The sequence below is a fragment of the Fistularia commersonii genome, chromosome 25, assembly GCF_037954325.1.
Source record: "Fistularia commersonii isolate RoL2024-O1a breed Wild chromosome 25, RoL_Fcom_v1.0, whole genome shotgun sequence".
Taxonomy (NCBI): domain Eukaryota; kingdom Metazoa; phylum Chordata; class Actinopteri; order Syngnathiformes; family Fistulariidae; genus Fistularia; species Fistularia commersonii.
This window is the reverse complement of record NC_141308.1, coordinates 14,695,034-14,707,500: the sequence shown is the minus strand read 5'-3', so window position 1 is coordinate 14,707,500 and position 12,467 is coordinate 14,695,034. Positions and strand designations below refer to the sequence as shown.

Sequence of the window (12,467 nt, the reverse complement as noted above, 5' to 3'; positions counted from 1 at the left end):
AGAAGGTGAGAAGATAAGGTGAGAAGACGAGAGGGTGAGAAGGTGAGAAGATGAGGCGGTGCCGCCCCCCGGGTCAGGTAGACCAGCAGAGGCGCTCCGGCCGGGATCTTCTGCCGGGCCTCAGGGGAAACACCAGCCGGAGGGCTCTGCTGCTCCGGGGAACCCCGTCCGGCCCGCTCCTCCCAAAACTCCGCTCCGTGTCACCGGAGTCCGGACGCCGGTCCGGTCCGGTCCGGTCCGGTCCGGACCGACCCCGGCAGCGGGAGCCTCGGGGCTGCTAACGCTCGCGCTCCGCTAAGGCTAGCGCCGTGCTAAACCGGCTTCCGCCGCCGGTAAGATGTCTGTTTACCGGCCAACGCGGCTTTCCTGGTTCCAGATCGGCGGTTTACTCACAGGCGGGCCGGTTTGGCGGGTCCGGTCGTGGGTGAAGGGGAACCGCGGCGTTTACGGCCGAGCTCTGCTTCTTCCTCGACGGTCTGACCGGCGTCTGCAACCACGGGGAGGTGCGATGCTGCCCCCTGCTGGCCGGAGGGGGAACAACACCTCGCAACACCTGTTTGTTGTTGTTTGTATGTGTGTGTGTGTGTGTGTGTGTGTGTGTGTGTGTGTGTGTGTAATTGTGTGTATGTTATTGTGTGTCTGTTATTGTTACTAAAATAAGGGTGTCGGCGTGGCCGCAGGAGGTCGAGCCATGGAACATTCCTGGTTGGATTCCCGACTCCTGGTGTGTCCAAGTGTTGTTGAGCGACACACCGAAGCCCTCGCTGCTGCCCCTCAGCCTCCTGCTGCCCCTCAGCCTCCTGCTGCCCCACAGCCTCCTGCTGCCCCTCAGCCTCCTGCTGCCCCTCAGCCTCCTGCTGCCCCTCAGCCTCCTGCTGCCCCACAGCCTCCTGCTGCCCCTCAGCCTCCTCCTGCCCCTCAGCCTCCTGCTGCCCCTCAGCCTCCTCCTGCCCCTCAGCCTCCTCCTGCCCCTCAGCCTCCTGCTGCCCCACAGCCTCCTCCTGCCCCTCAGCCTCCTGCTGCCCCTCAGCCTCCTCCTGCCCCTCAGCCTCCTCCTGCCCCTCAGCCTCCTGCTCATGTTCATCCATCATGGCTTCATTGCACACGACCAATTTCCCCAGGAGGGATTCTTAAAGGATAAATTATAATTATTATTATATCGTGGCCAGCTGGGGTTTAGCAAAGTAACAATCAGAGTTATATTGTGTGTGTGTGTATTTTATATTTGTCTGTTATTGTGTGTGAGCGTATTTGTGCGTATTGTTATTATTGTGTATTTGTGTGTCTATAAGTGAGTGTGTTAATGTTTTTGTCTGTCTGTTAGTGTGTTCATATGTACTTGTCAGTCTGTTATTATTGTGTGTATGTGTATATTTGTGTGTGTGCTCATGCATTTTTTGGGTTGTTATATTGTGTATGTGTGTATTTTGTATTTGTCTGTTATTTTTATTGTGTGTGTGTGTGTGTGTGTGTGTGTGTGTGAGTGTGTTTGTCAGTCTGTTATAAGTTGTGTATGTGTATTTGTGTGTGTACTCTTGTGTGTGTGTACATGTATTTTTCTGGTTGTTATGTTGTGTGTGTGTATTTTGTATTTGTCTGTTATTGTGTGTGTGTGTGTATATTGTGTGTCTGTTATTGTTTGCGTGTATTTTTGTGTACGTTATTGTGTGCGAGCGTATTTGTGTGCCTTTTATTGTGTTATCGTATCTGTGTGTTTGACTTTTTGTGAGCGTATTTGTGTGTCTCTTATTGTGTATGTGTGAGTGAGAGTGTATTGGTGTGTATCTTATTCTGTGTGCGTATATATGTGATTGTTATTGTGTGAGTGTATTTGTATTTCTGTTATTGTGTGCGTGCGTGTATTTGTGTCTATTATTGTGTGTGACCATATTTGTGTGTCTGTTATTGAGTCTTTATGTATTTGTCAGTCTGTTATCATTATTGTGTGTGTGTGTGCATGTATGAGTGTATTTGACAGTCTGTTATTGTGTGTGTGTGTATTTTTTTGTACATTATTGTGTGTGAGTGTATTTGTGTGTTTGTTATTGTGCGAGCGAATTTGTGTGTGCGTGGTGTGTTTGGTCCTGAATGAGTGTGTGTTCTCCTGACCCGTGTCCCTGTGATTCCCAGGAGGTCCAGAAGGTCCAGGTTCTCCACCCCGGCTGGGCCGCAGCCAGCGGGCGCTGATAACATACGTGTGTGTGTTCAGGGAGTGGCGCTGTCAGGGTAACGGGCAGGGTGTGTGTGGCCGTCGGCGATGTTTTTTTTTTTAGTGAGCGTGTGCGTCGGGTGATGATGTGTGTGTGTGTGTGTGTCTGGCGGGGTGTGTGTGCCCCGGGGCTGCCCGGGCGTGCTTCTGCTTCTGCCGCTTCAGTCCTCACATTCTTCTTCTGATGTTTTTCCTCTGTTTTTCCGTGTTTAAGCGTCGGGCTGGTTTTCTCCCCGCAGTCACGGGGGCTCGTCTTCTGCGGCCCGAGACCCGAGCCGAGACCCGAGCCGAGACCCGAGCCGAGACCCGAGCCGAGACCCGAGCCGAGACCCGAGCCGAGACCCGAGGCGAGACCCGGAGAGGAGCCGCGGGCAGGGCCGTCTCTCCGGCGGAGGCCGCGGCTTCTCGTGCACCTTCATCCACGGGCGGCTCTGTGGTTATTGTGTGGGCCAACTTGTGTGTCTGTTGTTGTGTGAGGAGCAGCTCAGAGAAACAATCGCGGACGCTGGACCTCTGGGCGGAGATGGTTCCGGTGTCGCGCTCCTGAGAAGCAGTCCTGGCCGGCTGCCGAAGGGTTCCTGCTCGGAGATGACCCGCAGGACCTCCTGGGTTTTTCCGTCCAGAGGAGGTTCTGTGTCAGACCTCCGTCAGTCTTGTGAAACCGCTTCACGTCCCTGAACGTTCACGTGTTGGAGGCCAGAGTCCTGGAGAACAACGCCCTGGACACACACACATGATTCACACACACTCATAGGATGTGTTGGCGTGTGTGTGTGTGTGTGTGTGTGTGTGTGTGTGTGTGTGTGTGTGTGTGCGTCACAGAGTGCAGCATGTCCAGACCTGCAGCAGCAGCACAGTTAAAAGTCTGCTGCTGGGACCTGCAGCACTTTCTTTGGCTCTGACACCATGAAGAGCAGCTGGATGTTCTTGTGCCTCCTGGTCGGCGTCAGCGTGACCGAGGCCACGGTGAGCAGCGTCTACGGTAAGTCTTCTTCTCAGCGCACCTTCACTGCACGCAATGTCGCCACAGATGGTTTTACTGTCCCGTGCCGACCTTTGAGCGTTGCGCGCTCAGCGCCGGAGCACGGAGGAGCTCAAAGATCTGCTCCAGGAGGAGCCGCCGCTCCGGTCGGTCACCTCAGTGATTTCAGAAGGTTTCCCCTCCAGGTCTCCTCACCAGGTCCAGGTAAACACCTGAGTGGCGGAAGCCTCCGGGGGTTTCACTGAAATCCAAACCCTGAGGTTCTCAGCTCAGAGCGGTCTTCGTCCTCCGTCCTCGCTCCTCTGTCAGACGTCTTCCTCACGCTCAGCCCAGCTGAGTGATGGGTGATGTGGCCGTGAGTCATGGTCCAGGCCGTCTGAGGTGAAGCTCCTCCAGACGGAGGAGCAAACAGACGCACCTTCGCCCGGCCCTCTGTCAGAGGAGACCTTGAAGGCTGGAACCTCGAACCGGGACCTGGACCTCGTCCTTCCAGCTGAGATGGACCGGCTTTGAACGTGTGTCCTTCAGAAGAAGGACCAGCAGCAGATGATCCAGATCTGACCCGGATGGTCCTGAGACCTGCTCCCTCTGGCTGACTGTGGAGGCGTGGGCATGAAGGAGACAGACCTCCTGGGCTTTTCGGATCTTCTCGCTAGATCTTGTTAGGGCTTGGCGTGAACCGAGAGGGAGGGTGACGTCTTCACCCGCTCGGTTCCGCACATCCGCAGAATCGGCTCGTCCTCGTGCCCGCTAGCCTCGCTAGCTTAGCTTAGCGTGAGACTTTGTTTCCCAAGCGGCGTTTTCAGCCGCTTTCGCTGACGCCGAGGTGGCTAACGTTAGCCGCCGTCAGCGGCCGCGTCTCCTGTCCGATTGCTATGCTAGCAGTGCTCGCTCTCCAAAGCGAACACCTGCTCTCCCGCCGTCTTCTGGGACCTCGGGTTCTTGGACCAGCTGTGGCTGCAGCCCAGGAGCATCTCCAGGAGGTTCCTTCACGGTGCCATCAGGTCCGTCAGATGGAACGAGGTGCGCCTCAGTAGAACCTGCCCAGAACGCCCCGGTGACCGGTTAGCTGTTAGTTTCCGGCGTGGTCTTATCATGACTGGAGCTCAGAGATCCAGATGGACCCCAGGAGGAGGTCCAGACCCCGGTTCCTGTCCCTCCCACCAGGAGGAGGGACAAGAACCCCCGCGGGACCCCGTAGATCTGATCGGACCGGGTCGGCGCGGGGCCCGCCTTCCGTCCGACGAGAACTTCTGTCCGCGGAGGCGTGAGAGCGCCCCCTGCTGGCCGGCGGTCTTCTGTTGACGCGGGCGTGTGGATGTGGTCTCCCTAGCGACGGTGCGCTGCGACTGCAACGGGCGCTCCAGGTACTGCCTGCGGGACTGGCTGGGCCTCCGCTGCGTCAACTGCCAGGGCAACAGCGAGGGCCGCCACTGCGAGCGCTGCGAGGACGGCTTCTACCAGCGGGGGACGGCGCCCAGGTGCACCGCCTGCCGCTGCAACGCCGCAGGTTTGAATCCCGCACGGCGCCGAGGTCCGGACGCGTTCCTCGCACCGCCGCTGACCGCTCTTGCCGCTCTTCCTCCAGGCTCCGTCAGCAACACCTGCGACTCCAAGGGCCGCTGCCGCTGCAAGGACGGCGTCACGGGCGACAAATGCGAGCGGTGCCCGGGAGGAGCCATCGGGCCCGGCGGCTGCCCCGCCAGGTGAGGAACCTCCCGCCCGCCGGCGTCTCCCGTCTCCTCGCCGTCTCACGTCCTTCTCCGTGTCCTCAGGCGGCCGACCAGGCAGGACTCCGGGAGGGGAGGCCTCATGTGCTTCTGCTCCGGTCACAGCGCCCGGTGTTCTCCTCAGACCGGTTACTCCGTCCACGACATCAACTCCACCTTCGCCGAAGGTAACCTTCGCCCCCCCGCTCGCCGTAACCCCTCCGGGTCGAATCTCCCGCTAACGGCGTCGGCTTTCCAGGCCCCGAGGGCTGGAGGGCGGCCACCGCGCAGGGCCTCACGCCTCCCGACGTCCACTTCCGCTGGTCGCCCGGACACCAGGACCTGGAGGTGATCTCCAGGAACAGCCAGCCCATCTACGTCTACGCCCCAGGTCGGCAGCCTCCTCGCCTTTCCTTTGGGCCTCGCCGTCCTCCCGCTCTCCTCCCGCTCTCCTCCCGCTCCACCTCCTTCTTCTTGTCCTCACGAGGCCTCCATCTCTCCCCAGACCGTTTCCTCGGCGACCGGGTCCTGAGTTACGGCCAGAACCTGTCCTTCTCCCTGCGCCTGGACCGCGGCGTCCGACGCCCGTCCGCCAGCGACGTGGTCCTGGAGGGTTCCGGTCTCCGAGTGTCCACCTCGCTGGGTGACCTGCGCGCCGTCGTCCCCTGCGGCCAGAAGATCCACTACAGCTTCAGGTCAGTGGAGCCGGCCGAGCCCTGCCCGCCGAGGCGTGTTCAGGGACGGACCCGTTCGTCGGAACATTCCAGACTGCCAGAGCAAGTAGCAACAAACCCGGCGAGGAGGAGGAATCTGCTCCAGCAGCTCACGCTCTGAACCTTCAAAGACCTGGAGATGGAATTACCACATTACCATGAAGCCATCTTTTCTTCAAAGCCTTTATTTTGAAATATGACAGTGTGTGTGTGTGAGTGTGTGTGTGTGTGTGTGTGTGTGTGTGTGTGTGTGTGAGTGTGTGTGTGAGTGTGTGTGATGCATTCCTTCTGAATCATCCCTCTGTTTTGGAGTGGAACTCTCCATGGGAGTGGAGTTTACCTCCTCCACTCCACAGGTCCTGCAGGACGCTGGAGGTCCTGCTCTTCTGCTCACCTGTTCTGAGTCCACCTTCCAGAAGCACCTCCACACTTTGTACTTCTGATTAAATCTCGAAAATATCCACCAGCGAGGCGTGTGAGGCATGTGGTGTGTGTAGATGTGAGGCGTGTGAGGCGTGTGAGGTGTTTGTGGTGTGTGTGGTGTGTGTGTTGTGTGTGGTGTGTGGTGTGTGTGGTGTGTGTGGTTTGTGTAGTGTGTGTGGTGTGTGTTGTGTGTGGTGTGAGGCATGTGACACGTGTGAGGCGTGTGAAGCATGGGAGGTGTGTGTGGTGTGTGTGTGGACCGGAGGAGGAGCCCTTGGGACGCCATAGGAGGGCCAATGGATGAGGTTTGCTGAAGGTCTCAGACACATGAAGCCTGGTTCCTCTGGTCCTGCAGGTTGGATGAACGTCCCAGCAGCAAGTGGAACCCCTCGCTGTCTCCTCTCCAGTTCCAGACTCTCCTGCAGAACCTCACCGCCATCAAGATCAGGGCCACCTTTGGAGACGCAGGTCAGCACACCTGCTTCCGGTTCTTCTTTCAGATACAGCAGGACCACCCTGCCTCGAAGATGTCGACCTTTGACCTCCGGGCATGCCGACCATCTCCAGCCTGGAGGCAGGACCTGGTTACTCTCCTTGAAGATGTTTCACCTCCTGTCCCACAGGCTGCTTCCTCTCCATAGACCGTGGGGAGATCTCACACACACACACACACACACACACACACACACACACACACACACAGGTAGCCTCGCTGACCTCTGTCAGGAGGAACTCCAGCTCTGGGATGAAGAGTGGGAGCATCTTCATGGAGAGAACCTGGTCCAGATGCCTCCCTGAGAGGGCCGAGTGCTTCTGCTGGGGTCTGAAGATGACCTTCTCCCTGAGAGGCCCTCAGGCTCAGGCGTCGGAGCTCCTAGAAAGCGAACGGTCTCCCGGCCTCTCCGGCCTCTCCGGCCTCTCCTGACTTTAGAGCAGGAGAACGAGGCCCCGGCGGCGGCTGCACCTTCTGCCCTGGTCCACAGCTTCATCCTCTGCGGTTGAATTGCGCCGCGCGTGGAGCCGAAACCTGACGAGGACGGTCTTCCTCTCTCCCGGCAGGTCGTGGTTACCTGGACAACGTGCAGCTGGTGACGGCCCGCCGAGGTCCCGGCGTCCCTGCCGGCTGGGTGCAGACCTGCGTCTGCCCGCCCGGCTACAGCGGAGACTTCTGCCAGAGCTGCGCGCCGGGCTTCCGCCGCAGCCGCCCGGCGGCCGGAGCCCCGAGCGGCTGCGAGCCCTGCAGCTGCCGGGGGGGAAGCTGCGACCCGCAGACCGGGGACTGCTTCCTGTCCGACGAGACGCGGGGCTGCGCCCCGGGATTCTACCGCGACCCCCGGCGCCCCCGGACCTGCCTCAGGTGCCCCTGCGCCGAGGGCGTGTCCTGCTCGCCGGGCGCCGAAGACCAGACGCCGCGCTGCGACCGCTGCCCGCCCGGGACCACAGGTAGGACGCTGCCCGCGGGCGACCCGCCCGCCCGTCGGGTGATCGGGGACGAGACGCCGATCGGTCAAGAGCCGACAGTTAGCCGGCAATCGATCGGTTGTCGGCCAATAGTCCGGCGACGCTAAGCCGCTAATCAATCAGTCATCAATCGATGATCCGTTTAAAGCCCGTCAATAATCGGTCCTGAGCTGATGGAGGAGCTCCCGCTCAACCCCGCCTTCCGATTGGCCCGCAGGCCTCCGCTGCGATGAGTGTCAGGAGGGTTACTATGGCGACCCCTGCCGGCCCTGCCCCTGCAACGGGCACATCGACGTGCGCGTGCCGGGAAGCTGCGACGTGCACAGCGGGGAGTGTCTGCGCTGCGTCAACAACACACAGGGGGCCAGGTGTGAACGCTGCCTGCCCGGGTTCACCAGGCAGCGCCTGCAGGACGCATGCACAGGTAACACACACACACACACCTGTACACTCACCTGCACACACACACACACACACACACACTCACACACACACACACACACACACCTGTACACTCACCTGCACACACACACACACATGCACACAGCTAGATTCATCTGGAGATTCACCATATTCATTCCACCCTCACAAATCGGTGTGTGTGTGTGTGTGTGTGTGTGTGTGTGTGTGTGTGCAGCGTGTGGCTGCAGCCCCATTGGCTCGGAGTCTCCTCAGTGCGAGGCGTCGGGCCGCTGCCGCTGCAGGCCCGGCTTCGAGGGCGCCAAGTGCCAGCTGTCCGGATGTCCGTCCTGCTTCGGCGCCGCCAAAGCCAAGGTTGGTGGAGCCGCTCCGGCCAGGAGGCATCTCAACACGCTTCCTCCTGGAGGAGGAGGCCGGGGTGAAAGGTCGCAGCTGACCGCGGACGTTTTGTCCTCCAGGTGGAGGAGTACGCCGACAAGCTCCGGAAGCTGGAGGCTCTTTTCTCCGAGATGGACGGAGGAGGGAGACCTTCGGACGGCGGCGAGCTGGAAGCCTCTCTGACGGGGATGGAGCAGCTGGTGGACGACCTGCGGAGCAACGGCGTCCGCCTGGCAGGTCAGACCTTCTAACCTCGCTGAGCTTCTCCGCGACCCCGGGGACCTTCAGGTGGAGGAAGGCTCCCCGTGTTTCTCCCACTTTACTTTCCTATCCTGACGGGGAACCTGACAGACTCCTGAAGGTCTGAGCGAAGCTGGAGGTCTTCAATCAGATCACACATCAGGAGCTTCATGTTCTCAGAAGCTTCTTCGGGAAGGAGAGGGAGAAGGAAAGAGGAGAGAAGAAATAGCGGTCCAGCTGTTCTCGTTCCGTCATAGATAACTGGTTCTAGACCAATCGGACCGATCAAATCGATCAAATCGATCAAACCGATATTCGATCGTTCGACCGATCGACGTCCGCGGGCAAACAATTGATTTTCGCTTTCCATCTCTGTCCTGGTCCTTGTGACGGTGGTCCTCGTGTGTGCGGATGGTCGGAACCCCGCAGAGATGGAGGAGGACCTTCAGCGGCGCCTGGCGTCCCTTGTTGACGGCCACGCCTCCGGGCGGCAGGACGTGCAGAACATCGGCGGCGCGGCGGGAGACATCCGCCGGCGGCAGCAGACGTACCGGTCCAAGGCGGCGGCGCTCCAGGACCTCCTGCAGGAGATGAAGCTCAGCCTGCAGGAAGCGCAGACCGACCTGCGCAACATTGTGAGACTCCTGTTTTACTCCTGCCATCTCCACGCCGTCGTAGGGCGACGGAGGAACCTTTCATCATCTGCTTCTTCTCCCGCCAGGAGGTTCCTGCCGGAGACTCTCCGGCTGTGGACGGCGCCCTGGCGTCCCTGGTGAAGAAGGCCACGGACCTGGCCAACAAGTATGTCCTGAGCGATCTCCTGGTTGATTCCACAGGGTTCCTCGGTCTCTGGTGGACCGTAGAAGTTTGCGAATGACCTCCTGGTCTTGTCCCGCAGGCACCAGGCGGCGGCGACGGCGGTGGAGCGAAGCGCCAACGACGCCCTGGGCGACTCTGAGAAGGGCCTGGGGCAGGTCCGCACCCTGATGAACAAGGAGAACAGGGTCCACGAGATGATCGGGGACCTGAAGGACACGTGAGTCCGAGCCCTCCGGGGCGGCGGCGGCGCTCCGTGGCTCCGTGGCTCCGTGTCGCTCTGCCTGACGCTGCCTCCGTGTCCGTCCAGGTACGATCAGGCCTCGGCCCGGGTGAAGACCATGGGGAACCAGGCCGCCCAGCGCAGCGGAGACGCCAGGGGCGAGAGCAAGATGGCGGCCGACCTGCTGGAGGACGTCAGCAGGATGGAGAAGGACCTCCCGACGCCGCTCACCGTGAGTGGGAAGGTGGCGAGCGATGGAACGGTCCGGCCGTGGGCTCCTCTGAACTTCCTCTCGCTGCCCTCAGGACTCGAGCGACGCCCTGACGGACCAGCTGGAAGATCTGAGGGCGAAAGCCGAGCGGGACATCTCCGACCACCAGGAGCTGCAGGGTGACGTGCAGCGGTGGAAGACCGAGGCCGAGGACCTGATGAATGAAGGCAGAGCTGCTCAGAAGGTAGAGAACCTTCAAAGGTAGAAGGCAGAAAACATAAACACTTCATGCCGGCGGAGTCAGAAGAGCCATGTGACTCTTGGACCTGCACAGTAGTCTTGGAGGGGCACCTGGCTGAAGGTCAATTATCTGAAGGTCATCTGGCTGAAGGTCACCCATCTGAAGGTCACCTGGCTGAGGGTCACCTGACTGAAGGTCACCTGGCTGAAGGTCACCTATCTGAGGGTGACCTTTTTGAAGGTGACCTATCCAAAGGTCACCTTCCTGAAGGTCATCCATCTGAAGGTCATCTGGCTGATGGTCACCTGGCTGAGGGTCACCTGGCTGTAGGTCACCTGGCTGAAGGTCAATTATGCGAAGGTCACCTGGCTGAAGGTCACTTTCCTGAAGGTCACCTGGCCGAAGGTCACCTATCTGAGGGTGACCTTTTTGAAGGTGACCTATCCAAAGGTCACCTTCCTGAAGGTCATCCATCTGAAGGTCGCCTGGCTGAGGGTCACCTCGGGGTAGTTGCATCACCCGTTAGACTGTAAATATCTGAGGTGAACCTTCTCGGCTCCTGTTCCTCGATGCTTCTGAGTCTTCTGAAGGCAGCTGATGATCATGTGCCTCCCGTGCAGGGTCTGAAGGTTCTCGGGGACAGAGTGGACACGGCCAAGGCCGCTGCCGACGGAGCTCTGGACAGCATCTCCGGCAACACGGCCGAGCTGGACGCCGCCCTCTCCGGCCTGAAAGGTAGGACGTCGCACAGGTGGACGGATCTTCTGCCGCTTCCAGCGGGTGTCCGAGTGTCTCCACGTGTCTCCTTGTTCCTCCGTCCGCCCGCAGACTTCAACCAGCAGATCGACAAGAACAAGAAGCTCGCCAAGGCCGCCATCCAGAAGCTCCCTGCCGTCAGTGACCTTCTGCAGCAGGCCAGCAGCAACAACCAGGAGACCCAGGACGCTCTGGCAGACATGGGCAGGGAGTCCCTGGACGCCCTCGGGACCATCGGCCAGCTCGGGGAGCTGGTCGACGGCCTGGAGGTCAGTGCGCCCCGCTTAGCTTAGCTTAGCATAGAGGCCAGGATGGCTCCAGGACAGAGATGGAGGGAGATGAGCACCCGGGCTAACTTAGCTTAGCACAGAGGCCAGGGTGGCTCGAGGGCGGAGACGGAGGCAGACGAGCACCTGAGCTAACTTAGCTTAGCATAGAGGCGAAAACAGCTCGAGGGCAGAGATGGAGGGAGACGAGCACCCGGGCTAACTTAGCTTAGCATAGAGGCCAGGGTGACTCGAGTGCAGAGAGGGAGACATGATCTCCTCAGTGAGCTAAGCTTGGCATGAACGCAGCGTCCTCCTCTGCAGGGGGCGCTGGCGCCGCTGTCCCACGCAGACCTCCTGGACAGGACCACCAGGCTGCGCCAGACCTCCAACGACCTGAAGACCACGGCTGGAAACACCGCCGAAGAGCTGCTCCTCAAGCTAGGAGACACCAGGAGGATGGAGGCCGACGCTGACCAGGTGAGATGCACATACACACACACACACACACACGCAGAAAACAGCAAGAGCTCCAGACAGTGCCTGTCTCCTGACCTTCTGAATGTTCTGAATGTCCTCCAGGCAGCGGACGGAGCCGCAGCTGCGCTCAATAACGTCAAACTGGCCCGAGGGGCTGTCAAGCAGAAGATGGAGGACATCCGCAACCTGCTGGCCAACATCAGTAAGTGACCTCTGACCTCAGCGACGGGGACCTCCAGAGAACCCGGACGTCTGTACCCGCCGTTTCGTTACTATCATTATGCTACACACACACACACACACACACACACACACACACACGGGTACGGCGTTGACTATCCGGACAGGCTCGGTGGAGCAGACCGACCCTGGTCTCAAACCACATCTTTATCGGTTTAGCTTTTGTGAGAATCGAAGGGGAAAAAATCAAATTGTCCTCGTGCTTCTTCTGTGAAGACCAAACGGCGCCGGTGGACGAGTCCTACCTCCGGCAGCTGGAGGACTCCCTGTCCAACGCCCGCAAGGAGGTGGAGGGGAAGCTCCGGACTCGTCTGAAGGACATGGAGGACCAGACGGAGGCCCACCGAAGACAGCTGAGCGGGATCAACAGGGACATCGATACCATCATGACGGACGTCGGTAACCTGGAGCACATTCTCAAGTCCGTCCCCGCCGGATGCTTCAACAGCCCCCCCATCGAGGAGCCCTGAGGGAGGAACGCTTCCCGTTGTGGAGGACGTCCTTCTCCTGCGGACCTCTGACGCCGTGTGTGTGTGTGTGTGTGTGTGTGTGTGTGTGTGTTACTAATGTATTTATGAGACAATGTACAGAATCATCTTTATCACTTCCTGTTTGTATTTGTTGACAAGGTCACAAAATAAAACCTGTCCCTTTTCTGAAGCCGTTGCCGACGTGAGTGGTGTGTGTTGGCAGGCGTTA

The 12,467-nt window shown here is 59.5% G+C and overlaps 2 protein-coding genes across 2 annotated transcripts in view; one reads left to right on the top strand and one right to left on the bottom strand.

The window, feature by feature from the left end:
• dhx9 (DEAH (Asp-Glu-Ala-His) box helicase 9) overlaps nucleotides 1–473 on the bottom strand; it is a 10,670-nt gene extending 10,197 nt beyond the window's left edge. The window contains exon 1 of the mRNA XM_086173151.1: nucleotides 394–473. The gene's annotated coding sequence lies outside the window, so the exon portion shown is untranslated. The remainder of the gene's footprint in view (nucleotides 1–393) is intronic.
• Nucleotides 474–3,045: 2,572 nt separating this feature from the next.
• Nucleotides 3,046–12,428, top strand: lamc2 (laminin, gamma 2). The gene is made up of 21 exons (XM_086173011.1): nucleotides 3,046–3,191; nucleotides 4,525–4,701; nucleotides 4,780–4,897; nucleotides 4,967–5,088; nucleotides 5,160–5,291; nucleotides 5,406–5,595; nucleotides 6,392–6,504; nucleotides 7,096–7,479; nucleotides 7,715–7,921; nucleotides 8,135–8,271; nucleotides 8,376–8,532; nucleotides 8,965–9,170; nucleotides 9,257–9,336; nucleotides 9,434–9,571; nucleotides 9,662–9,806; nucleotides 9,880–10,029; nucleotides 10,647–10,761; nucleotides 10,855–11,051; nucleotides 11,373–11,528; nucleotides 11,631–11,730; nucleotides 11,985–12,428. Exons 1-21 carry the CDS (start codon nucleotides 3,116–3,118, stop codon nucleotides 12,236–12,238), a joined length of 3,354 nt encoding a protein of 1,117 aa, XP_086029137.1. The 5' UTR covers nucleotides 3,046–3,115; the 3' UTR covers nucleotides 12,239–12,428.
• Nucleotides 12,429–12,467: the final 39 nt, after the last annotated feature.